The sequence below is a fragment of the Dendropsophus ebraccatus genome, chromosome 5 (genome assembly GCF_027789765.1).
Source record: "Dendropsophus ebraccatus isolate aDenEbr1 chromosome 5, aDenEbr1.pat, whole genome shotgun sequence".
In the NCBI taxonomy this organism is placed as follows: domain Eukaryota; kingdom Metazoa; phylum Chordata; class Amphibia; order Anura; family Hylidae; genus Dendropsophus; species Dendropsophus ebraccatus.
Window position 1 is genome coordinate 99,519,598 of NC_091458.1, and position 27,881 is coordinate 99,547,478.

Sequence of the window (27,881 nt, forward strand, 5' to 3'; positions counted from 1 at the left end):
AGGGCTGTGTTCACATACACTTTCAGAGCTTCACTGCATCATCTGGTAGCAGTACTATAGAAAGTAATCAGGCAGTAGGTGTGCACACTGCACAACTAACAGCTCTAGGGTTGTGTGCACACACACAGTTTTATAGCTTCACTGCATCATCTGATGGCAGTACTATAGAAAGTAATGAGGCAACAGGTGTACACAATTAGCAGCTCTAGGGCTGTGTTCACACATATACACAGTTTCACAGCTTCATTGTAGCAGTACTGGAGAAAATAATGAGACAGCAGGTGTACTAAATACCCAACTAGCAGCTTTAAAGCTGTGTTCATGTATACACACTATAGTTTACATAGGTCACTCATATAGTGAAGCAGTCTAACAGGACTTGCACAACCAATGTTAAAAAAAGTGAAAGACATTGAAACGAAACATTTGAGGCATAAAAGCCTCATACAACATATATATATATATATATATATATATCCAATGATCCTCCTGACACACATGCCAGGCTTCCAGCTTAAAAGAAAAAACAGCATATCTTACCTTGCTGAAGTATCAAGAAACATTAGCAGCCGCCCAGGTGAGGACACAGATCTGGCAGCACCATTATACTTACTGCAGCAGCCGCCCAGGTGAGGACACAGATCTGGCAGCACCATGATACTTACTGCAGCAGCTTCATGGCTTCCCTCACACAGCGGCTCAATACAGCAGAGAAGCTGAGTGATAACTCTACTAAAAAGTAAATAATCTCCTCTCTGATACAGCAGAGCAGGAAAAACAAACATTTCTATAAATTTCCCCCTCTCCACACGACCATGTGGAAAGGAAGAATCTTTGGAAAGGAAAGTCAGACACAAACATAGGCCTGAGCCTGCTTCCCTCTCCTACCACCTGTCCCACAGGAGGACAGAAAAAAACACAAGGAGGAGGGGTCTGTATGGCCTTCTTATAGGGCTCCTAATCAATCTTTTATTAGTACCATCTGTCCTACCATTGCAGGAAGATAGGATCTTCCCCATTTGTGCTGCTGCTGAGGACGTAAGGGAAACATAATTATAAAGCGAATATACCATTAGTACATTGGCTTTAAGTCTTGCCAGTGCCACAGTCCTTGTTTTGAACTGCGGCCCAGTTTCCATGTACGGCGCCGTTCTACTCCCAGGCACCAGCTGGGGGTGAAGCACTGGAGGAGGGCCGGCCCTACCCCAGTGGAAGGATACCCCCGCCCCTCTATGACGCACCTCCATTGAATCTAATAGAGCAGCATCATAGAGGGCCGGGGGTTTTCTCCCACTGGCGGAGGGCCGGCCCACCTCCAGTGCTTCACCCCCAGCCAGTGTCCGGGAATAGAATCCTGTCGTACGCAGGAACTGGGCTGCGCATCAAAAAAGGACTGCTGCACTGGCTTCCATGCGCTGGCGTCATTCTATACATTAGCAAAACTTAAAGCGAATGTACTGATGGTACATTCGCTTTAAATGTGTATCCCCTAAAAGCAATTTTCGATTATCCTTTAAGAGTTATAAAATGCAGCTAGAGACACCAGGGCACTCACCAGGAGCATTTTCACAGGCAGCAAATATATGAGAGTCATTCTTTTGTTTTTCTGGCAGGAGCGAAGACAGTTCCTGAAGGCAAATGATAGATATTCCTCAGCTAGGGAAACAAAAAAAGGACATTTTTATTTTCTTTACATGAAACCAAGTTTTTTATAATCATTTATTTTTTAACTCAACAAAGATGGACATCTTCCTAAATGTAAGACTGGCTTCATGCTTGCTAAATAAATAGGCATCCCACTCCTTCCCCCCCCCCCACCTCAAGAAACTTGTTAAAGGGGTTATCCAGTACTACAAAAACATGGCCACTTTCCCCCTACTGTTGTCTCCAGTTTGGGTGGGGTTTTGAAACTCAGTTCCATTGAAGTAAATGGAGCTTAATTGCAAACCACACCTGAACTGGAGACAACAGTAGGGGGAAAAGTGGCCATGTTTTTGTAGAGCTGAATAACCCCTTTAAATGCTCTGCAAGCTTCAGTACAATGCAAACAAAAATACAGTATCACTGCTTCAAGATAATGTACCTTTTTTAAACTCGCTGTCAAACATTGCTTTCCGGCCGACATAATATTTGTAAGTGACCCTCTGTGAAATGGAATATTCTTCCTTAAAGTTGGAGCTCTCAATTGCTCTGATCAAGGGCTTGCATAAGTGAAGTTTACTGATCTACAGTAAAAGAAAAAATGGAAATAAGAGTCATGTGCGGTATCAGGAGGTGAATGAGAAGTAGGCTTGTACATATTAGTTCTGAGCCAATCAGTGGGAAAGACATCTTAAGCCATTGGATACATTCCCTATGTGAATGGGGGTACACTTCAACTGTGAGAGACAGAATCTATAAAGAAATTCCAGAAAATCTCATTGTATGAGTTTTGAATAATTCATTTGCATTTTACTGCATGAAATAAATATATGATCACCCACAACCAGCAAGAATTCTGGCTCTCACAGACCTGTTACCTGTATGAAAAACACCTGCCCACACACTCACTCACACTGCAACCTCTCCACCATGGCCAAGAACAAAGGGTGCCTTTACACAGAGAGATTTATCCGACAGATTTCTAAAGCCAAAGCCAGGAAAACATTTGCAAAGAAGAGAAATCTCAGTCTTTCCTTTATGATCCGTTCTCTGTTTATAGTCTGTTCTTGGCTATGGCTTTATCTGCCAGATAAACCTCTCACAAAGAGCTGTCTAAGGACACCAGGGACAAAACTGTAGACCTGCACAAGGCTGGGATGGACTACAGGACAATAGACAAGCAGTTTGGTGAGAAGGAAACACCTTCTGGTGCAATTATTACAGAATGGAAGAAACACAAGATGACTGCCAATCTTCTTCAGTCTGGGTCTTCATGCAAGATCTCGCCTTGTGGTGTAAGGATAATTTTGAGAAGGTCAGGAATCTGTCCAGAACTACATAGGAGAACCAGGTGAATGACCTAAAGAGAGCTGGAACCACAGTCTCAAAGATAACAGTTAGTAACACACTATTCACAATGAAGAAATGAATGAGGTGGCACTCACCATCGGATGAATTTCTGTACTTTATTTCATCGTATAAAAGGACATAACAGATGCAAACAACGATCTGGCAGACGCCAGCAGGTAGGTGGTAACAGTCTGTTTTGCGGTGAAATCGCTTCTACGGCGGTCTGTAAAAGCGATTTCACCGAGAAGCAGACTGTTACCACCTACCTGCTGGTGTCTGCCAGATCGTTGTTTGCATCTGTTATGTCCTTTTATACGATGAAATTAGGTACAGAAATTCATCCGATGGGGAGTGCCACCTCATTCATTTCTTCATTGTGAATTGTGTTTACCAGAGACTATTGCTTCTGAGAGTCCGGCACCCCATCGTTGCTGTTTACTGCACGGGCCCGACGCCTTGGAAGGGGTTGTGCCGACCTGATCTTGTATATATTATAGTAACACACTATGCAGTCATAGATTAAAATCCTGCGGGTACACAATGTCCCCTGTTCATGCCAGCACATATCTAGGCCCATTTGAAGTTCGCCAATGACCATTTGTATGATCCAGAGGATCATCTAAGATCATGTTGTCAGATGACACCAGAACTTTTTGGTATCAACTCCATCAACGCTCTGTTTGGTGGAAGGAGGAGGGCGAACACAACCCCAAGAACAAAGTCCTAAGTGAACCATGGGGTTGGAAACATGATACTTTGGGGGTCCTCTTCTGCCAAGGGAACAGGACAACTGCACTGTATTGAGAAGAGAATGGACAATACTAGATTTTGACCAACAATCTCCTTCCCTCAGTAAGAGCAGTGAAGATGAGTTGTGGCTGGGTTGTCCAATATGACAAAGACTCCAAATACACAGCCAGGACAACTAAGGAGTGACTAAGAAATATTTTTAAGGTTCTGGAGTGGCCTAGGCAGTCTACAGACGTGAACCCAACTGAAAATCTTTGGATTTTGAAACTCAATGATGCCAATCTAGCATTTATAAATGACACCTACTAACCCTCTAGCAACCACAGCATCAAGGAGGTTAAATGACAATTGATGGTCCCATGACATGTCTGACTGCCCAACTTCTGAAGGTCTCTGTATGGAGTTTGATTGTAGATCACACAGTATTTACAAAAATAAACTCTTATGTGTGGCAATGTTCAGACTATTAAAATACAATGGGAGACATTTACTAAGGAGTCTAATGTGTGGGACTCTTCTAATGAGGATTGGTGTATACTTTGTTCCAATCCCTTGTGACTGTTTTTTAAAATGTAGCACTGCCATAGTGATCGTATCTAAGTAAAAAGTTGCAAAAAAAAAAAGTCACAAAATTTTCAAATTTTTTTTTTGTTTTTTAAAGCTGTAAAAAAAAAAAATTCACTGACCAGATGTAAGCCTGCACTAGACTTTTTAAGGAGCCGAAAATGATAAATTGGGGGCTAATCCCAGATTATGCTAACTTTTTCAGTGAATACTCAAAACAGGCAGATTAAAAAAAAAAGTGCATCCAAAAAATATCCATCCCTCTAATGCTGGTTTATAAATAGAACTTAGACCAAAAATGGACAAAGAAATTCAATTATTCACCTAAAAATAGGAGTAAAGCCCTTGATAAATTCCCCCCAATGTTTCCATCTCAAATAGTCAATGCCGTAAACAAACTGAATACAGTGGTACCTCAGTAAGAGTAACTTGGATTAAGATGCAAGATGGATTTGGATGCAAGAAGAGCTTACAGTTTTTTAAAATTTTGACTTGGTTTAAGAGCATTGCTTTAGTTTAAGAGCTTCCTCTACTGGCTGGGAAGGGGAGTGGGAGAGGGGCATGTTCTGCATAGCAGGGTCTACAGCAACCAGACAGAGTGCTGCTATACTGTGCCCACATCTATCCTGCTCATTCCTTCATGCTCCCTGCAGTCTCTGTCATTCCTTGTGTTTCTAATCCTCTCCATTCCTGCTATAAAGTGCCTGCACTCACACTCAGCTATACACACTGCTGCTATAATCCACCTGCACTCACGCTTAGCTATACACACTGCTGAATAGAGGTTTCTGTCACTGTCCTCCTGCATAGCTCGGTGATTCTCACTTCCTGATTGGTCCATGCTGAACACAAGCCCCTTTCCCACTGCTGTCATGTGACCACACAGACGTCTGACAGCAGCCCTGCTTCTCTATTCTAGCCTGTTGTACTACGCTACTGCATTATGGGGATCTGCAGTTCCATTCTGTATCTCCAAAAACTGCTGCTGTTTTTTTCAGGATAATGCAGTTACATTATAATCCACATGCTGATTGCTATACTGTACAGTAACTTATAATATCACATATTCAGCTGTTTCTAAATGTTTTTTTGTTTATTAGTTTTACAAGTTATTCCAAATAAAAAAATGATTTTTAGGATGTGGAACCAATTGTTTACATTTCACTGATTACTTATGGGAAAATTTGCTTTGGTTTAGGAGTGGATTTAAATTACAAGCATGGTCCCGGAACGAATTATGCTCATAATCCAAAGCACCACTGTATATCAAATGCCAGAATGGCTTATTTTTTGTCAACTCAGGTCCAACAAAACATTGGAATAGATAGGACTCAAAAAGTCCCATCTACCCCCAAAACTGTACCAGTAGAAACTAGAGGTTATTGCAAATAAACTAACTTTTAGGCTGCAAACACACAGGGCAGATCTGCAGCGGATTTCTCGCTGCGGATCCCTGGCCTGTAATGTCTATGGGAAGACATACTCACAGCGGGATTGACACCTTGCTTCAAGTATGTTAGGAGACCGCCCCATTAACCCCTGCTGGCCAGAGCATATACATTACCTGCTCCGCAATCCGGCTTGCTTCGAGGTTCCTGGCTGGACGTCCCGCTCAGCCAATCAGTGCGCTGCACCGAAGCAGCACATTGATTGGCTCAGCAGGACCACCAGCCAGGAACCCCCCGAAGCAAGCCGGACATCCCTCCATAACAAATGTCTAACTGGCCAGGGACATAACAGGCCAGTGATCCGCAGCGGATTTCACTGCAAATTCGCTGAAAAATCCGCTGCGGATCCGCCGTGTTTCACAGATGTTAAAGGGAATCTGTTACTAGGTTTATTGCACCTTAAGGCCGGGTTCATACAGTGAATGAAAGCGCGACCATTCTGTGACACAGCCGTGTCACAGAACGGCCGCTGTCTGTGAAGTTCATGCTGGCCAGTGATGAGCTTCACTTCTTTTGATCTGGACTGTGGGCACATTCCAAATAACCATAGCAGACAATGAAAAGTGCAGCCAAGCCAGACTTTACATTGTCTGCACTTCAATGAATAGCGGCCGCACAAAACTGACATGTCAGTTTTCTATCCGGCCACATGGAATCCTGGCCGGAGTATATATAGAGTGTATACACTCCGGCTGGGATTCCATAGGGCACAATGTTATTTTAATTTTCAATAAATAGCGGCCAGCGTTGCAACGGCTGTTATTTCTTAAAAATTTACATTGTGTGAACTTAATATGCAGGAGAATAGGAATCTTCCTACACCCCTCCCCTGCCTCCCAGCTGCTGATTGACAGTTGACTAACTATACACAGAATGGATGGATCACTGCCAATCATCAGCTGGAGGGTGGAGTTTTCTGCTTCTCATGAATAATGAGGACTACTGAGCTCATGCACATAATGGAGAAGACTACTTATTGTATTGTATTGTATTATCCATGTTATTCAGGAGGAGATCTCTGTATCAGCTGCACAGAACAATGTAAAGGATACATCATTCTGTTCAGCTTCTGTCACTAAGTTATGCTACTCTTAGATAGGACAGCATAAACCTACTGACAGAACTTTTTAAAGAGACTCTAAAGGTCAGAAATTGAAGAAGTAAATAGCAAAAACAGTATAAACTAGTATCATTGCAATCACAATATTATCACATTAGGACATTTTTTTTGTTTCGCAGTACATTTTATGGTAAAATAGCACAATTAAAAAGTACAATTGGTCTTACTGAAAACAAGCCATTAAATGGAGCTGTTGGAGGGAAGTAAAAAAAAAAAGGTATGGCTTTTAAAAAGTGAAGAAAAAAAAAGTAAATAAAAATGCAAAAATTTAAATTGGCTGCATCCTTAAAAAAAGGAGGAAAATCTAGAAAATTACCTTAAAATAAATTTTGAAAAGTTGATTGACCAGAAATAACATTCCCCACTTCTTTGAGTCATCAAAGGCTGCACGGCTAGTATAAAAGGAAATGAGATACAAGTAAACAAAGCAAAACTAAGAAAACAAAGTGAAAATAGATTTCATGAGCACAGTTAGGGCCCTATTCCACGGGCCGAGCAACGATGTAAACGAGCACCGATCGTTACCAATGTCCTTGCAGCCCTTGCAGCATACATTACCCGCCCGGGCTTTTCCTACTCTCCGTCTTCCTCCCCGGGTCCCGCTCGCAGCATCAGCTCCGGAGCAGCCTGACTGAGCTGTCAGACCGCTCAGCCAATCACTGGCTGCGGCGTTCCTGGCCAGTGATTGGCTGAGCGTCTGACAGCTCTGTCAGGCCGCTCCGGAGCTGATGCTGCAAGCGGGACCAGGGAAGGAAGACGGAGCTCAGGAGAAGCCCGGACAGGTAATGTATGCTGCTCTGCTTGAATCGTCGGTCGCCCCCACGCATCGCTATTTCACCGCAGCGATGCGCGAATGGCGAACGATGATCTTAGGTTTAAACCTAAATGAATGATCAGCCGATGACACGATCATCGGCTGATCGTTCTCTCTATTCCACCGAGCGATAATCGTCCGAATCGGGCCGAATGGGGCCGATTCGGCCGATTATCGCTCCCGTGGAATAGGCCCCTTAGACATCTGTTATGAAAGGATGCAAAATCTGGGAATTGCACACTACCCCAAGGGCTTTACCTCTGTGTCAGCAATCTCTGTGCCGAGCAGAAGTGTGGATGCAGCCTGTTAGATTGCTCTCGTACATTAAATACACACAAAAAAGGGGACCCTGCTCTCCTACCTCTCTGTAACAACCCCCCAGATGTGGCAGCCACACAGAGAGCAATACTGAGTAGTCTTACCTGTGAATTCAACACTTTTTATGAGACATAAAGCCCTTGTCTGTTACTTTGTATAGTACTTCCTCTTCGCCTCACTCCTCCCCCTGAGCCCCTCCCCTTTTCATAGACTTGTATAGGTAGTGTAACCTGATTTCAGTGTAGCTGAAAACAGATTTTGGCCTTATTCACATGTCCCTTAATTTACAGATCCGTATTTCCGTATCAGAGTTAGAGCACATTGATACCAGGACTAGAAAATATTACTGAACATGTAAATAAGGCCTTTCTCTATAGATGAGCAGGGGATAGTGGCCTTGTAAGCGCAGAAGGAACCATATTGCTCTGATAGGATATATTACAGAGTTTCTTATATTCTATTGTACTTTTTAATTATGTTAAGCTATTTAAAATGACAGTAACAATTACATACACTTTGTTAAAGGCAAAGTCACATTACAGGACATCATACTCACGTGTCACTGGCGCACACTCGGAAGCAGCTCATTAATAGTTCTGCAGCTTTTTCAAGCATATCTCCAATTTTCCCTTTGCCTTTTCTTGCTAGTTGTTGATCGGCCTATAGAAAAATATCAAGTTAAATTTTTAAAGGTTAATTAACACATACATGATCTGCTGCAGATATCTATGTAAGTAAATCAAAGGACACTGCCTCAAATCTGCTGCAGATCCTGTGTGTGTCACTGCACCCTATGGACAGCAGCACTGATTGGCTGAGGGGGACCGGAGGCGGGAGCCTGACACGCAGCAGAGCAAAGCACATACTCACAGCCGGATGTCAATCCCACTACGTGTATGTGCTCTATAGGGATGAATGGGACTGGATCCGCAGCGGATCTTGCTGCAAATCCGCAGCGTGAGATTCGCTGCGGAACAGGTAGGTGTGAAGGCACCCAAAGGGGGATTTTGGCTTTTCATGTTTTTAGAGATCTTTTTAAAAAAGAAAGAAGCAACCTGACTTGCTGCTATAGGCAACTACTCCAGTGTTTCCTTGCACAAGGTTTGCCACCTCTTCCCCTTAGGTTTTTCTAATGATGTTATACAAGCAATCTAATCCTATATTGTTTACTTCCAAAGGGCAAGAACCTTAACGTCCCTAATATGCTGCTGTTAGTGCAAAACGTACAAGGAAGGACAACTGGTGAACTGAAAACATGGGCCTCCAATTCTTCCTGATGCAATTAAGAAACTAAAAGTAGCATGGGGGGGGGGGGAATTATGATATAAGATAAGGTGATTTTTATGTTTATGGATGATCAATGTAAAAGGCTAAGATTTTTAAGTCTACACATACAAAAATTTGGCCCAAGGGGTCTTTTAGTTTGGGCTAGTGTCAGTGCACTAGCGCAAACTTTTAAACTGTTTAGGAGCTCCCGACATCAGAATTAATAATGAGCTTCCAGGTCCAGTCCGCAGAGCACCATCCGTGTACAGACCGAATTCTACGCACACGTGAATGACCCCTAAGTGTCTTTTTTTTTTCTACTTACGCTATTGGCAAAATTCCTTAAATCCAGAGTAATAGCATACATAATAGGCAATGCCCTGTAATATAAAATTTTTTTGAAAACAACAATATATATATACATCCACGTATACAGTATTTGTTTTTTGTTTTTTTAACAGTTCAACATTAAAGAAGCAATAGTGAAATAAAGCAATTTTTTTTAAGTTATTATGCTTTAAAACAAGCTATACTTGTATCCAGGTCTGGTCTCCTGAAGGCAGCTTTTTAGTCTTGTGATGGTGGAAAAAAAACCCAAAACTAAACATAGGAAGTCCAGGCCAGTACAGAGAGCCACGACTTAATGTGTCAAACAATCACATGACTGCCTTCTCTGTGAGCGTGCAGATTACCAGGGGAACACAGGACTTCCTGTGTTTGGTCTCTTTCTTTCAACCAGTACAAAACTAAAAAGCTGCCCCCCCCCCCCGGTCCTGGCCGCCTATGGGTCTGAGTGGGGACCTGGGACATGATGTGCCAGGCCTGTTCAGCCAGGCAGCAGCCGTAGCGGGGTCCTACCTCTGCCGCTGACTGGCTGAGCAGACCTAATATGTCATATCCCAGGTCCCCACTCAGCCAGAAGCTTTCTAGTAGCATCTAAAATGTATACTGCAGTTTCTTATAGTGGCCTAATCAATTTTCCATTTTATTTCTGGAAAAGTGCTATCCCTTTTCGTAGACCTGCTAATACTGTATGCAGCACACCCCTGCTACTGACACTTTGACTATCAGCTGTCATGTTGGCAGGAGTTTTGGGCACTCATTCAAATGAAGAGGCTGACATGTAATACCTCTAAGAAGGCAGCTACTGTTTGCAGCAGGCTCTGGCTATTAGAGGAAAGTCCACAGCCAAAACAGAGTATATATAAATATCTTCCCCTAAGGACAACACCTTCTTAAAAAGCATTTTGGACAGCCATGCACGTTATCTGAAATGTAAATGAATGGATGACCATATAATACATGGTGACCCAGGGCCATTAAGGCAGAATTCCTGATTTCCAACAGCTCTGCCCCCATGTTGAATACATCACAAGCTATGACAAGTTAAACTCACCAATTTTCTTCTTTATGGGCCTGAAAAATTTTCAAAAATGATGTAAACTATGGTTAAGGGAAATAGAACAATGGACTTAAATATAGAAATGTGGCTTTCTAAGGCAGATAGATAGGAAACTATAATTTACACATATTTGGCCCTATGCACACGTTCAGTATTTTTTTCTGGTCCTGAAACAACCCGTGAGAAATTGCGGATTGGACATCCGTATTCCATCCGTAATCCATCCGTTGCTGGACCAGACTTCAGAAGGGTGAGAGGTATCTAATATGCATGCTAGTGAATCCCTGTGGAAATCGCCGATCTCACAGCACAGAGAGCTACAGCGTGTGTAGGAAAAGATGCAGAGATTTGCTACTTACACAGCCCTATGGCTCTCTGATGCGATCTCCTTCTTGTCCTGTGCCGATCTCTCTCTTTCTGCCATTCCTTCACTGCTCAGTAACTCTTAATTGATTCATTCATACTTTTCCTTATCACATTGTAAACACCAATTTACTATGCTAATTGGTAATGATGAGTGACAGCTGGGCTACAAACGTACAATAGCTGTCCTGTCAGTGTAGACAACTATGGCAGGGCAGCATTAACATTAAAGACTGAACCCCATAGAAAACCATTAGGACAGATAGAGTAGCCCAGCTGTCACTCATCATTACCAATTAGCATAATAAATTGGTGTTTACAATGTGATAAGGAAAAGTATGAATGAATCAATTAAGATTACTGAGCAGTGAAGGAATGGCAGAGAGAGAGAGATCGGCACAGGACAAGAAGGAGATCGCAGCAGAGAGCCATAGGGCTGTGTTAGTAGGAAATCTCTGCATCTTTTCCTACACAATGTTAGGACAAGGCTCTGTGGTAAGATAAGACAATAGTTTGGGAGAAAAATTAAGGTGTGTGTGGGAACAGATCTAGACATATTCAGGTGATCATTGCTATTTGCTATTTCTGACGATCACCTGATGAGTAATGTTAATTTTTCTCCCAAACTATTGTCTTATCTTACCACAGAGCCTTGTCCTAACATTGTGTAGGAAAAGATGCAGAGATTTGCTACTTACACAGCCCTATGGCTCTCTGCTGCGATCTCCTTCTTGTCCTGTGCCGATCTCTCTCTTTCTTCCATTCATTCACTGCTCAGTAACTCTTAATTGATTCATTCATACTTTTCCTAACCACATTGTAAACACCAATTTATTGTGCTAATTGGTAATGATGAGTGACAGCTGGGCTACTCTATCTGTCCTAATGGTTTTCTATGGGGTTCAGTCTGTAATGTTAATGCTGCCCTGCCATAGTTGTCTACACTGACAGGACAGCTATTGTACGTTTGTAGCCCAGCTGTCACTCATCATTACCAATTAGCATAATAAATTGGTGTTTACAATGTGGTTAGGAAAAGTATGAATGAATCAATTAAGAGTTACTGAGCAGTGAATGAATGGCAGAAAGAGAGAGATCGGCACTGGACAAGAAGGAGATCGCATCACAGAGCCATAGGGCTGTGTAAGTAGCAAATCTCTGCATCTTTTCCTACACAATGTGGCAATACAGTGGAGTAGTTTATGGCAGAAGTTACAAAAGTTAGGGAGGTGCAGCTCACTATCAAGAAGATCGTTCCTGGAACTGTGTCATCATTGAAAGGGTGAGAGGTGCCACCGGCAGTGTTTTTTCCAACTATCTCTCCCCAGATCTTAGAGCAGGCACCCTGGTCTTCACCTTGTGGAGTACTACAGATCCCAGCTCTCTGATTATATAATCACCAACACTGCCTAGGATTCTGCTACAATCGGCACACCATACTGTAACTAGGATTCTGCTACAATCGGCACACGATGTGCAGCAACAGAGATCCGGAGAACTACAGATCCCAGCACTTCTATAAACTGCTGTGCAAATAGGAGCATGAGTTATCCATATTTTTTTACGGAAATACGGATGCCAAACATGTTACAATCCGCAAACAATCCGTAGACAATTGATGTCAATGAGAGCATCCGTAAATAAATCAGGGTCCGCACCGGGTCCGTACTAGGACATGTCCTTTTTTTTTTCAGGATTGATTTTCATCCATTTCTGCTACTGATAGTGTGAATAGGACAATGGACATCAATGTGCACTAACTCGGATCCGTAATTACGGATCCGTAATTTACGGGACGTGTGAATAAGGCCTTTCTCTCACTTAAAAAGGATATTGAACTACGACAGCTTGGCATTCGTATGCCTCCACAAAATCATGGTTGGAAACCGCATAAGTGCATCTAAAATGAACAAGATTGGAAGATATTAATAGAATTATAAAGACAAGGGGCCAAACATACGCTCAAAGCTTCCTAAAACATGTCCTTAGTTATACTACAGAAGCACAATATATCAATTCTACATGTTATCTGCATGTTTTACATAGTTTTTACTAGATGACACAAATGGAAACCTTTCACAGTGGTGTGACAACAGCAGGTGTATTGTTTTGCTATATTCAAGCAGCCACCAGCTAAGAAGCCATGACCGTCTCTGACTTCCAATCTTGCTTTTAGAAATCAGCTGATAAGAAACTGTTTTGACTCCAGTACAAACTAACAGCTAAAGTTAGCTTCAATATTCTGTTTTGTCCGGGACTGTTATTACAAATTTTGGACAGCCTGTCGTCACTTTCATGTGATGACGTTGGGGTGGTCCCATAGGCTTCTCCCCACCTCACCAGCCTTGATTTATTAGATTGCTTCTTGTTTGGGTACAGGAAGAGATATATACCTGGCGAAGACTAGGGATGGCACAGTACCAGAACCTTTATTTTGGTACCGATACTGAATTTATTATCTTGATTCTCCATATAAAAAAAAAAAATCTTAAAGTCTTGCAGTTCATTCCAAAACTAAGCAGAGACTTTCTGTGCTGTCTGTGATAAGAGGAGGCTGCTGTAAAGTACAGTGACTGACAGATGACACCAGTGTAAGACAACAGCAGCTCCCTGTAGAATGACCTCTTCAAAGGTGACAGAGTATGGTCAGTAATGCTTCACATTATCTCAAGAGTATTGGTCCTGTCCTGACTTGTGGTCAGACACTTTGAAAGTGATGACAGTCTGCCTTTTAAGCGAACGCATCATCAGGTACATCGCTTTAAGTTTTTTACATGAATGGATCGGCGCCGGCGCGTGGATGATGTGACAAAACCGCCTCCCCTCAGTGATGTAGCTCCATTGAATTTAATGGAGCAGTGTCACAGAGGGGAGGGCAGATCGTTAAAACTGGGGGCTGGTGGGTCCACCTTCAGTGTTTTATGCCAGGCCGGTGACTGGGAATGGTTCAAATTAAGGACCGTTGCACCAGTCTATTCGTGTAAAAAAAAAAAAAAAAAAAAAAAAAAAAAAGCAATGTACTAGTGGTACATTCGCTTTAAGCAATGTATATATTATTTAAAGCTAATATGATGTCTTTTCTCTATTTGTTGAGGTAATTTCCATATTCTATGGACTACGAATCACAGCTGCACAGCCAAGTATCTCAGGCCCCTTGAAGGAGCTGTAGCTATACTGAAATCCCAGGTCACAGTGTTGCCCTAATGGAGGAATAGGCAAGCAATAAGGACTGGACATGCACCCGCACCCATTCAGCAATGAACAAATGTGTGTTCTCACCAACTCTAGCTATTAAAAAACACTGATTGACAGAAATGTATTCCTAGGTGTCAATTCATTGAGGGCCCTTTTTAAGAGTGATGGTAGAGATATATTTCTATAACCTCCAGTATTTTAATCTGTAAGCTAGATATATTGCAAAAGTTTTAACCCCTTGAACTATATCGGTTACCTTAAGTGAGCTGCAAACATTTCATCGTAGGGAGGTTCCAACATCTGTTGACATTTGTCTTCTGGGTTAGACAACTAAATGACACAAAGGAACATGTACTTTACAGGCAATGTGTGCAGTATAATAGAATCTAGAGTTACTTCTGTAATCCTGCTGAATTATTTGTGCAGCAAACCAAAATAGAGAAAATGCACAATGGGCATCTACTAAACTCATCACCATATACAAGTAGTAACAGTATTAAATGAAACCTGTCATCACCTTTAAAGTGTCACTGTCGTTTAATTATTTTTTGCAGAAATCAACAGTAAAGGCGATTTTAAGAAACTTTGCAATTGGGTTTATTAAGCGAAAAATGCATTTTTATCATGAAAATGCCTTCATTGTTCTCTATGAAGAGGGGAGGGGTGGAGGGAGATGAGGCACCAAAACAGGACAACAAAGAGTTAATTTACAGCTACATCACCAGGCTATCTCCTCTGAGGTAAGCACTGACCTCTGAATAGCAGCTTTCACACAGTTCCCGCTGTGTAATCCTTTGTTCTCTGCTGCCGAGGAGGAGGGAGGAGGGAGGGGGGACCTGGGGAAAGTCTTTTTGAATGCAGATAATGGCATATTTGCCTAATACCCAATTACAAAGTTTCTTAAAATCGCCTGAACTATTGATTTCTGCAAAAAAATTAGACAACAGTGACACTTTAAGCCATGGGTCTCCAAACTGCGGCCCTCCAGCTGCTGCGAAACTACAACTCCCATCATGCCTGGACAGCTAAAACTTTGGATTTGGCTGTCCAGGCATGATGGGAAATGTAGTTTTGCAACAGCTGGAGGGCCGCAGTTTGGAGACCCATGCTTTAAGCTATGTTCCCACTCCAGGAACATAGTGGAGATAGGCAGCCGCCTTGTGATATAGACGGCCGTTAATAATTATCATAATCATTATTAGTGGCCGTCAATACTACAAGAGAGACGCCTACCCCTTTATGTTCCTGAAGTAAGAACATAGCTTTATCCTGCTTGATCCACAAGTCATCAGGATGATGCCAGAGGTTCTCCCTGCCCTGTTGGTTTTGATTGATAGATTTTCCCTATACTCAAACAAGAAGAGATCTATCAGTCAAGGCTGGTGGAATGGGGAGATGTCAGGGACTGTCTGATGACTTCTGTTTCATAAAAATGACAACAGGTTTCCAGATTAATTATGCTACAAGATAATGTTGTGGATACCTGTGGATTGTCTACCTGCTCTTGATTAGATAATGGAAAAGGTATACTTGTACATGGAAGAATTACTCTGAACAACAACGTAGACAGAATAATGCTTGAACTTTACTGTGTAGCAAGCAGTTTATATAGGATGCTTAAAGTGACTGTACCACCAGGCCCTGGCTGAAGCACTGGAGGCGGGCCGACCCACCCTTAGTGAAAAGAAACCCCAGCCCCTCCATGACGTGACTCCATTAGAATCAATGGAACCCTATCATGGAGGGGCTGGGGTTTCCTCCCACTAAGGGTGGGTCGGCCCGCCTCTAGTGCTTCAGCCTGGGCCTAGTGGTACAGTCACTTTAAACAAAGCAAGAGATTCCATTTCATACTACTGTCTATCACATTACAGCAATGACAATTTCTTACCTGCAGTCTTGGGTTTGCGATGTGTGCATGTCTAAAGGAAACCAGTTCTGCACACATACTGCCATTTTTTGCTTCTATAACCTCTGCCACCTTTATTATTGAATAAAACATAGAAATTAGTTATACTTTATTCAAAACGTTTGTATCTTTAAATAAATATTACAGGCATCTATAATATTAAATCCTGTATGTTCTACGATACACTATGACAAAAGATTTTATATAATAAGAGAGATCTTTTATGTTGTGAAATGATTCATTCATTACGCTGCAAGCATAAAAATATCAGACCGTTTTCATTGAATTGGGCAAAATTATAAATGCTAATTGTGTTAAAAAAAATATCGCACAAAATTATTTAACAGACAAGATGTCATAATGTAGGTAAGATCAGCTGCACAGATTGGAGTCAGTAATACATTGTTCCGTTCAGCATCTTTGCCGCTAGTTTATGGTGCCCTAATGAACATGGGCCTGCAGTAACAAAGAAGCTGAGAGAGGTGGTATATGGGCTAACAGACTGTCTAGAAGCCTATACACTACTTAGTAGTCAAAGCTGGGAAACTATTAAATAATTATTACATTTTAGGAGAACACGTGATTTCTACAAAGGCAGATTGCGGCAGTACAGTATAAAGAGTTCACACCGTTACCTGTTGCAAATATTGATTAATGGTGATATGCGCCATTTTCCTCCTCCAAGGTAAAAAACACTGATCCTGTTCCAAAGCAAAGGGCAGAAACTTAGCAGAAGCTGATGTATAGGAAACCACACAAAATCTTATACATATATGGGAGCAGTCATTAGCGGGAATATGTTTCTAGCACTTCAGGCTTGACAAATGAGGATGGGTACATGACACTATAATGGTGCATCATCATCATCATCATCATGGCATGTGGATACATGACCATAGATCATCTTCTCATCACTGTCTCCTGATATCTCCCAGCACTTCCAGTGATCCAACAGAACAAGTGCTGGTGCCAGGCAGGAGCCTCATACAGATACAGGGTGAGGGCAGTGCTGAAAGGAAATCCAGACTCTGGATAGAAGATACTGAATGTGGCTGAGGAGTGATAGGTTATGGGACAATGCCCTCACTCTCCACCTAGATAATAATCCTAGAGGAGAAGTCCAGGCGACTAAGTAGCAATGAATGAGCTCGCGTTTCCTGATCCCACGCCGCCCATGTGACTATCACAAAATAACATGCTAAAGTAAGAGCACTCCATTCACCAGTCAACTAAACTCACCCTGCAGGACCGCGCATGCCCCGGACTCTCAGCGCCCGGCGACTACTAATGACGTAGCGAGCTGCCAGCCGTGTACTACCTGTCTTCGATGTGCGCCTGCGCGGCGAACTCACGCGTCATTAGTAATGTCTGGCGGTGAGAGACTTCATGGCGCATGCGCGATGCCTGCTTGGTGAGTCCCCGAGATGTAGCGGTGCTTGTCCCGGTGTTACCGGAAGAGAGTAGCGCTGCAAGTAGTCGGTATAGCCTGGGGATATGCCGGTATCTCACCAGTGGCGTGCTTGTTATTACTGTGTTAGGGCTCCCGAGCATGAGGCCTGCCCTGTGATAGTATCATTGCCCCCCAATGTAGGTGACAGCCGGGCACGGGCAGGTGACTAGTAGGAGTCCGGTACCACACGCTGCTCCTGTGTGATCTGTGGTGCTGGGTGTAAATTTAGGGGGCACACGGCTGTCTGTGGGAGATGGACCTGGAGTCTGCCTGTGACACCATAATAAACTGATATAGACAGCACTGGGCATAGATGGGATGGTGCCAGGGCTGCCAGCTGTCACCTGGGGACACCGGGGCTGCCAGCTGTCACCTCAGCTTATGTCTCTGGGGAAGGGGATCTCACCTGCTGAGCTACTGCCCATAGCAACAAGGTGGTGTATCTCACCTGCTCAGCTGCTGCCCATAGCAACAAGGTGGTGTATCTCACCTGCTGCCCATAGCAACAAGGTGGTGTATCTCACCTGCTCAGCTGCTGCCCATAGCAACAAGGTGGTGTATCTCACCTGCTCAGCCGCTGCCCATAGCAACAAGGTGGTGTATCTCACCTGCTCAGCTGCTGCCCATAGCAACAAGGTGGTGTATCTCACCTGCTCAGCTGCTGCCCATAGCAACAAGGTGGTGTATCTCACCTGCTCAGCTGCTGCCCATAGCAACAAGGTGGTGTATCTAACCTGCTGAGCTGCTGCCAATAAAAACAAAGTGGTGTATCTCACCTGCTGGCAACAAGGTGATGTGTCTCACCTGTCATGGAAACCAGCTGATGGATCTCACAGGTTGGTTGCGGATCTAATACAAGAATATGTTTGGTCGGTTGCTATGGACAACTCCACCATTTACCTTTTTCTAGCGGCTGTGCACGGCTCACACAGGGTGTACACCTGTAAGGTTAGTTATACCTGCCCCATCTCAGGGTGGCACAACATAGAGTGAGAGCAGCGTCTGTCCCTATCACTAGTGTAATGTGTAGAGTAGTTTAACATTCAGAAATGTGCAGCCCACGCCAAGCACTCCAAGAGAAGAGTGACCGATGTCCATTAGCTGCTGCTGCCCCGACTACCTGCTAAAGAGTGACCGGTTCCTCACTATGGCTGTGTATAATGGTGGGTTTACACATACGGATTTATCTGACAAATCTTTCAAGCCAAAGCCAGGAACAGACTATAAAAAAGGAACCAGTCATAAAGGAAAGACGGATAGTTCTCCTCTTCTCTAATCCATTCCTGGCTTTGGCTTCAAAAATCTGTCAAATCTCTATGTAAACCATTAGGAGAAACCTGTGCATCAGTAGGTGGGCAGCGGCAGCACCACCACCTAATAGACATTGGTAACTCTTCTCTAGTCATGTAAGTGCATGGAAACTGCCCTACAGGTCGCTATTTTCAATAGATAGCTGAAAACGGCATATAACCCCTATATTTCTGATGCTCCATAAAAAAAAAAAAATATATATATATATATATATATATATATATATATATAAAAATAAATAAACCAAACACTGTAAACCAGGCACACAGTGACTGCTATTAAGTCACATAGATGGCGACACAACAGTTTACAAGTCACGCCTGCTGTGCCCTTACCCCGCCCAGACCAGCTTAATCGCCAACTTGAGTGCTTCTCTCTACAATCAGGCTGTCAGTCAATCCTGACTGGTAGGAGAAGGTGCAATGAGCGTGGCTGGAAGCCGCTATATGCAGCATCCCATAGAACTGAGGAGAACAGTGTCAGTATACTGTTCTTCCCACCAGTCAGGTCCAGGGACTGATGTTTGAGGCCCACGGACCAGACAGGTTCTTTTTAAGGCTGTGGATACCTTTGAAAAGTGTGGAAGTGTACAATAATACCACTGTTTACTGTGCACATGACTGCCTAGGCCAGTGTTTGGCTGCAGCTGCCATTGTATAGTGACATTGCCCAGGAGTTGTGGCATGGGACAGGGAGCAACAGGATGGGTATGCCCCCTCCCCTCCCCATAACCTTTTTAGGAGGCCAGAAAACACCTTTATGGTGCATTCACACCTACAGGATCTGCAGCAGATTTGATGCTGTGTTGTTATTTAAATGAAATCTGCTGCAGAAAATCTGCTGCAGATCCTGTAGGTGTGAACGCACCATTAGGGTACAAACACACACACCGTATAAGCAGCAGATACGCAGCAGATCTGCGGCAGATTTGATGGTGCAGATTTGATGCTGTGTTCAGTTATTTAGATCTAATCTGCTGCGTATTTGTTGCGTATTTGCTGCGTATCGCAGCAGTAAATACGCTGCATATACGGTGTGTGTGTTTATAGCCTAAGGCTGGGTTCACACTACGTATATTTCAGTCAGTATTGTCCTCATATTGCAACCAAAACCAGGAGTGGATTAAAAACACAGAAAGGATCTGTTCACACAATGTTGAAATTGAGTGGATGGCCGCCATATAACAGTAAATAACGGCCATTATTTCAATACAACAGCCGTTGTTTTAAAATAACAGCAAATATTTGCCATTAAATGGCCGCCATCCACTCAATTTTTAACATTGTGTGAACAGATCCTATCTGTGTTTTAATCCACTCCTGGTTTTGGTTGCAATATGAGGACCACAATACTGACTGAAATATACGTAGTGTGAACCCAGCCTTAAGGTGCGTTCACATGTACAGTATCCACAGCAGATTTGATGGCTCAGCTTTGATTTGCTTTGAATCTGCATCTTCAAATCTGCACCATTAAATCTGCTGCAGATCCTGTATGTGTGAACGCATCCTTAAACATTTTTGCTTAGTTTCTGTTCCACAAAGTCTGCTGTATGAGCTCTATATTATCTATCTATTTATTTCTAGGTAGCTTATATGATTTATATCATGGCATGTATCAATGCGTCGCCTGGGCCCTAGTGATACCCTTGCCCTGTTGTTTTTGTCCAGTGTATTCTCATTACCTGTTTACTGTTACTGTTTATACCCATTTATTGCACCAGATATATGGGTTTGGCTTGCCCCTAGGTGATGAATCAGAATAGGTTGTTGGTCCCTATCCATATTAACTTGTCTGCATATTGCTATCAGAATTCTCCTGAAGGCCCATTGGTGCGTTCATTGATGTGGGTGTATACGTTATGCTGGCTATAGCTCAAGCCTAGGGGGCAGCTACTGTATGTGATTGGATGCAGGGGTATACTTTGCTCTCATATGACAGTATGCCCTCTAACCTGCAGCAATGGTCTGTTATTACTTTTGCAGGGAGAGAAGTGACTGCATTCAGTTTCTGAAAATACTTTATTTTTTTTTTAGCTGGGTTCATACCTTCATTGTAACCTTCATTCTTCTAGGAGCAGAGCAACAAAAACAATGGCTCTGCCCAGTCATTTACATTCTGGCCAGAAATGGCACCCCCCAGACCCCATTGGCTTTAATGGGTTCTGTCAGGTTTTTGACATAATCTGCAATAGAGGCTCCAAACAAAACCTAGCTCTCATAGGGACCGAGTTTATTTCCAGTCCCCTACACAGATCATATAGAAACAAACTGCAAGTGCCTCATTGATAGATCTGTTCTCCCATTTGTTGCTGTTACCCAAAACGAATCGAGGCGGTAAGAAGGGAAGCCCTCCTACATGCTGGATGGAAGCTATCTTCTGTATTAGAGAAAGCAGTATTCCATGATTAATTCTTTCATCCATAACTAACCCAGATGAGAGCTATGACAATGTGGAGAGAAGCAATGCTCTTCCCTGCACCTGCTGTCCCCCATCACCCGCAGCAGAATACACATGCCATTTATAGAGATGGGGATTGCTTCATAATCTTGCTGTAGGGAGAGCAGGCGTTACCACATTGTTGGCCCCCGGTTTTGTTTACTGGTAATAAAATCTGCTTCACATCTTAGATACGTGAGGTAAAAACATCTACAAGCTGTATTATTGTCTATTGGCCAGGCTTGTACTTTGCCCAGGGTTTAATATTAACCAGGTGAGGACAGGATGAACCTTTCTTTTTGCTGTTTAGAGTTTGTTTTCAGTTAGAAATCTGTGAGATTACAATACATGGCCACTATATTACACACAGGAGGAGAGTTACCAAGCTGTCCATAACAACCAATCATGGCTCAGCTTTCATTTTACCAGGGCTCATTAATATTTGAAAGCTGAGCTGTGATTGGTTATGGGCAACAAAGCATGTTTCTACTGTAAGACTTCCTGATAAATCTCCACCATTTTGTGTTTTTCAGCCGTGTAGTTGCTCATGGTTAGATTCATCCTGTGTCTATTAAGGGGGCTTTCTAGAACTGGAAAACATTGCTGTTTCGCACAAAAAGAATACCACACCTGTGGTGTCTGATACTGCCAGTTACCCTCTCATACTTCTGAGGAGCTGATTCCTAAGACAAAGCATCAACAGGGGTTGCAATTTCTGGAAGAATGCAGAATGTTTACCTAATCCTGGACAGTTTCTTTAAAAGGGTTAGCCACTTTATAGTAAAATTGCTTAGTGGCTCACTAGACTTACTGGCAGAAGCTCCCTGTGTACCACATAGAGCTAAGATTAGACTTCCCTCCTCCAGGCTGTGCTGTCCTGCTCTGTGGTGAGTCTGTCTAAAAGATGGCTGACATGGAGGAGCATGTGACCATGCTCCACCCCCAGTGTCCACCACTGAGCCTGTTTAGGCCTATGGTGGACACTAGGGGGCGGGGCAGGGTCACATGTTCCTCTATGTCAGCCATTTTATGGACAGACTCGCCACAAAGCAAGACAGCACAGCCTAGAGGAGGGGAGCCTAATTTTAGCTCTATGAGGTATACAGTGAGCTGCTGTCAGTATATACAGTGAGTACAGCTACTAATACTGTACACTGAACAATCTTACTATAAAATGGCCAACCCCTTTAAATGCTATAACAAGGGCTGTGGAGTCCTTAAGCCGCAATTCCAACTCCTGAATTTTATCGGGGACCGACTCCTAATCCAGCTCCTTCATAAATGGCCAATCAGACACCTGGGGAGTTATTTATCAAGCTAGTGTAAAGTAGAACTGGCTCAGCAGCTTCTTCCCAAATTTCCAACATGATCCTGGGGCAACTTCTGAGTGACTAAGGCAAAGCTATAAAGCAGATTCTCCTCTTTGTGTGTGTGCAGTGGATGCAGCCAGTCTCCAGCCACCATGTCCTGAACAACTAGACTAGATGGAGCAGGTGGTCTTTTCCTGCTGACAATCTTCTATGTTTCTTACTAAATATTTACCGTACACAAGGAAACACTGCTAGCAATGCCAGAGCCCTGTGATATAGAGGTCAGACATAAGCCCAGATTTATCATCTCTCTTTAAGCGTCTGCGCTCCTGAATCATCGCAGCCCCACAGGAGCTACCCGCTCAGCTAGTCAGTGACTGCAGCTGTGTCCCGTCTCACTGAATGGCTAAGTAGCTATGACATCATAGGATTGGGAGCCCGATGGAGGACATGGGCCATGATGCTGCATTGTGGGGGTACGGAGTGGGTAAATAGGACTTCTTTATTATGATCCCACCCTCTGTTCCCCCGGAATGTTTTACTGTTTCCCAGAAAACCCCTTTAATTTCTACCTCTCTCACTCTCTCTGAAACACTCACACAGCCTTCTGCAGCCATAGCACACTGAAGAAAAACACACAATCCTCTCCCAAAGAGAAAACACCACACTGAGGACAGAGGTTACTGCTACACTACTTATGCCTTCTCCTCCTTCTCTATATTACACAGAATATCTCCATCTCCATATTACACTGTTGCTCATATACAGTCATCCAGCATCCAGGAAGAGACCAGCACAGATCTCTCTCTCCCCCCCCCCCCCCCCCCCCCCACAATGGACTCTTCCAGCTCAGAAACAAACTGCCAAACAGTGACCGACATCTCCCCGGTCACCCTCATCTAATAGGGCCAGTGCTTTATTACTGATATATGGAGTAAACTAAATGTATGTGAGGAAGAGTTTTTCTGGCTTTTATAAATAAAGTCCTTAGATTGATACAACATGAAATATATGATTGAAGTACATTTATAAAATTCATACGAAAATTCAATTTTTTTAAAGCCGGAGTCTGTACATTTTTTTCCGACTCCACAACCCTGACAGATACAATAAATAGGGGTCATTTTGGAACTATTACCAAGTACAACCCTGACGGACACAATAAATAGGGGTCATTTTGGAACTATTACCAAGCATCCACAAATCAAGAATGCATTTAATGTGTATATAATGTATTATAACATGCTGTCTCATGTTCACTTTCCTTTTCTTTTCTGTGCCCCCTAGACTCTGCATAAGTGGTTAATGATAATCACTCATTTGAGGACACCTACTTGAATCTTCTACTTTGTAGTGTGCCGAACTGGGCTGCCATGGATCAAGAAGCCCAGAGAAAAGCAAACTTTTCAACACTGGTTAACCACACCAATGGACTAACTAAAAGTTCTGCACTAGCCGCCAAACCCTCAGCTTCAAAAAAATTGATAATTAAAAATTTTAAAGGTAAAATTTAGAATTTTCATAAATTATAGTTTATGTAGCCAATCTAAGAATTACTTGGTAAGTGTCTTCTTTTTATATAAGATACAGAGTTAAAAACTTATAGAAATCACTTGGTTACCAACTGCATTATTTTCAAGTCTAGACTGTTGACAGACTGGAGGCAGCATTCAGATTAGACTCTAAACTGACTTACAGCACTATTTATGCTAATTCGGGACTGAATTGTATTTCACTACACTGTGGACCGACTGGCAACACTATTTACACAAGACTGTGGACCGATTACCCCATACTGTGGATTGACTTAAGGAACTGTTTACACTTAACTGTGGACTTACTAGCGGCTCTGTTTACTCTAGACTGTGGGCTGACTGGCAGCACTGTTTACACTAGACTGTGGGCTGACTGGCAGCACTGTTTACACTAGACTGTGGGCTGACTGGCAGCACCTTTTTCACTAGACTGTGGGCTGACTGGCAGCACTGTTTACACTAGACTGTGGGCTGACTGGCAGCACCTTTTTCACTAGACTGTGGGCTGACTGGCAGCACCATTTACACTAGACTGTGGGCTGACTGGCAGCACCATTTACACTAGACTGTGGGCTGACTGGCAGCACCATTTACACTAGACTGTGGGCTGACTGGCGGCACCGTTTACACTAGACTGTGGGCTGACTGGCAGCACCATTTACACTAGACTGTGGGCTGACTGGCAGCACCATTTACACTAGACTGTGGGCTGACTGGCAGCACCATTTACACTAGACTGTGGGCTGACTGGCAGCACCATTTACACTAGACTGTGGGCTGGCTGGCAGCCCCGTTTACACTAGACTGTGGGCTGACTGGCGGCACTGTTTACCCTAGACTGTGGGCTGACTGGCGGCACCGTTTACACTAGACTGTGGGCTGACTGGCGGCACCATGTACACTAGACTGTGGGCTGACTGGCGGCACCGTTTACACTAGACTGTGTGCTGACTGGTGGCACTGTTTACATTACATTGGTTTGCAGGTGTAAATGTCTGCATGGTTTATAAATGATAAACCTTGCAGAAATCTATGATAAATTAGGCGCAGGAGGATGTCACACCTCTGCCTGTGCCTTTTCTGCGGCGTAAGCCAGCAACACACAAATGTGGCCCAGCTAGAGCTCTGACCTGAACCCATTCGAACACCTCTGGAGAACTGAAAATTGGTCATTGATGGACCCCATCCAACCTGACAATGCTTGAGGGGATCTGCAGAAAATGGCAGAAAATCCCTAGATCCAGGTGTGAAAACATCATAGCCAAGAAGCCTGGATGCTGCCATCACTGCCAAAGGTGCTTCAAATAAGTACTATGTAAAGGGTCTGAATACTTTTATTTTTCTAGGGGAAAACACAACAAAATGTGACAAAAGTGAAAGGGTCCGAAGACTTTCTGAATAGATCGGTTTTATTCTACTGTATCAAAGAAAATCATGGGAAATACACAGATCATCACAAAAGTGGAATTAAGTACTTCTGTTTACCAGGGACATTGAAGTCCCAGGAGCCTGTGTTCTATTGCTTCTGAAACATGGTCACAGGTTAATAACTTTAGGGACTGATATCTGACTGGTTCTGGGAGTTTAGGGTTTACACTGCATTTTTGCAGTCTGTTTAATGTATCCTTTTTTAAATGGTTACCTTTAACGTGCACAAAAACTTGGTCAACCACGTTTTTGTGTATGATATATATCCATCTTCATTTTTTTCTTACTTCGTCCATTCTTGACCTATACATTATTATAACCATTTATTCTGACACATAAGGGAAAAATATTTGTACTGCCTTATATTCAGTCTATGCTCTATCCTAGTGTTCTTTCTAAAGACTGGAGTAGAAAAAGACCAGTAAACCTTTCTCAAAGACACATAAAGTACAACCCACAAATATGTCTAAACACTGAGGTCACACAAGGCGGCATTACTACTGCAGTGCATCTTTTAGGCAATGCAATATTAGGACTGCATGCTACAACAAGTAACTATTCCTGGGTACCAGCATTGCCTGCTGAACCTGGCTGTTATGTACACTTGGGGTTCTTTCACAGGTACAGGATCCGCAGCAGAAAATCCACTGCGATACAGTGTGTGTGAAGCTACCCTAACTACAATCTTTGATTTTACAGACAAACCAAAGCTGCCTGACAACTATACTCAGGACACATGGCAGAAGCTTCAGGAAGCAGTAAATGCCATTGAAAGCAGCACTTCTATAAAGTACAACTTGGAGGAACTTTATCAGGTATGATATTTTATTGTTCCAGAAACCTCTTTTCAGCCTTTTACAGCCACTGAGTTACCTCCTATTCTTTAATACTTGTTTTATATGCATATTAACAGGCTTTTCATGTGGCTACTGTTTGAATTATTGATGGTTATGATAGTTGGCAGATGTGAATCAATTAGAGTATTGCACTCTGAAAATATTACGGTCAGTGCTCCTCTTGCTTGTTTGACTTCTTTTCCCAGACATTTCTTTTCTGTGGTTGGCAAGCAAGGGAGCAGTAGAATTAAGACAAGTGCAACTCTGGCTTTATCCCTCTTGGAGTGTCTTCCCCACTCGATATTGTATAAGAAACAGTGCGACTTTGATGCCTTACAGTCTTAGGCTATGTTCAGACTGCGTATGAGACCCGCCGTCTCAGAAAAGATCATCCCGTCCGGTACTGCAGAATCGGCCGGATGATCTTTGCAGCCGCAGAGTTCTGATGCGGGCGCATCTGTGCGCGCCCGCATCAGAACTCCCCACTGCTCGCTATAGAGGGAGCGGCTGGAGCCACACGCTTCATAGTGTGCACTAACAGGGTTTTCTGCGGCCGCTATTCACTGAATAGCGGATGCAGAAAACTGACATGTCAGTTTTCAACAGCACCGCTAGGGATCCCGGCCAGAGTGTATATTATGTGTATACACTCCGGCCGGGATCACCTCAGCCTGCAGCACTGTGTAAGTTCCCTGGAAATCATTGCCGTTGAAACAACGGCCGTGATTTCCACGGAACTTATGTTGTGTGAACATAGCCTTACTCTGTCTATGTATGAATGTTTTATGTGCCACTGTCATAAAACAATGTATGACTTGCTAACTGAAGAATCTTACACGGGAGATTTCTTTCACAGAAAAAAACACATTTTAGTGCAACATACAATGGCTCACCTCCCAATACATATTCCAGAGTTTGAGGTGTACCTTGCATTGCAAAAGACTTTAAAAACCCTGCATGTTTTTTTTTTTTTTTTTACTTTATTCAGAGTGAAGCCAAGTTGATTTAGTGCTGCTGTTATTAAAAGTTACCTCAGTGCTGTACAGCTATTTCAAATTCAATTTGCCAGGGGAGACCAAAGCTGGACTCTTTACAGTAGATCATTCAGAAGACTTTGTTTTCTTTCCTTTAACTTTTCTGGACAATCCGAGCACATAAATCTTACTTTTATACCATGACAATACACTGAACAAGCCATAGTGGTCTGGGGAATGGTGTACACTCATAGCTGTAGCTAGTCTCTGCTCACTTCCTGTATTCTGTCCTGATCTAGCTATTACTAGAGACAGATTTCCCCTAACAACTATCAGTCGACTGTGGATTGCAGGGAAGGGAGAATCCTAGTGGACAAGATTTTAAGGTTGTTTTTACAGGAGTAAGTAGTCATTTTTGGTAAAAGTAATTTACACATACATACATACAAACAACAGCTCTC

At 43.1% G+C, this 27,881-nt stretch overlaps 2 protein-coding genes across 2 annotated transcripts in view; one reads left to right on the forward strand and one right to left on the reverse strand.

The window, feature by feature from the left end:
• The window catches only part of PCID2 (PCI domain containing 2), a 31,164-nt gene extending 14,326 nt beyond the window's left edge, over positions 1 to 16,838 (reverse strand). The window contains exons 1-10 of the mRNA XM_069970799.1: positions 16,773 to 16,838; positions 16,120 to 16,209; positions 14,488 to 14,561; positions 12,871 to 12,936; positions 10,668 to 10,709; positions 9,597 to 9,651; positions 8,562 to 8,665; positions 7,190 to 7,265; positions 2,084 to 2,225; positions 1,556 to 1,656 (exon numbers count right to left, since the gene is read on the reverse strand). Of these exons, the coding sequence (XP_069826900.1) occupies positions 1,556 to 1,656; positions 2,084 to 2,225; positions 7,190 to 7,265; positions 8,562 to 8,665; positions 9,597 to 9,651; positions 10,668 to 10,709; positions 12,871 to 12,936; positions 14,488 to 14,561; positions 16,120 to 16,209; positions 16,773 to 16,808 (786 nt within the window). The 5' untranslated portion in view covers positions 16,809 to 16,838. The remainder of the gene's footprint in view (positions 1 to 1,555; positions 1,657 to 2,083; positions 2,226 to 7,189; positions 7,266 to 8,561; positions 8,666 to 9,596; positions 9,652 to 10,667; positions 10,710 to 12,870; positions 12,937 to 14,487; positions 14,562 to 16,119; positions 16,210 to 16,772) is intronic.
• Positions 16,839 to 17,448: 610 nt separating this feature from the next.
• The window catches only part of CUL4A (cullin 4A), a 49,631-nt gene continuing 39,198 nt past the window's right edge, over positions 17,449 to 27,881 (forward strand). Inside the window, exons 1-3 of the mRNA XM_069970798.1 lie at positions 17,449 to 17,548; positions 23,935 to 24,150; positions 26,310 to 26,425. Of these exons, the coding sequence (XP_069826899.1) occupies positions 24,021 to 24,150; positions 26,310 to 26,425 (246 nt within the window). The 5' untranslated portion in view covers positions 17,449 to 17,548; positions 23,935 to 24,020. The remainder of the gene's footprint in view (positions 17,549 to 23,934; positions 24,151 to 26,309; positions 26,426 to 27,881) is intronic.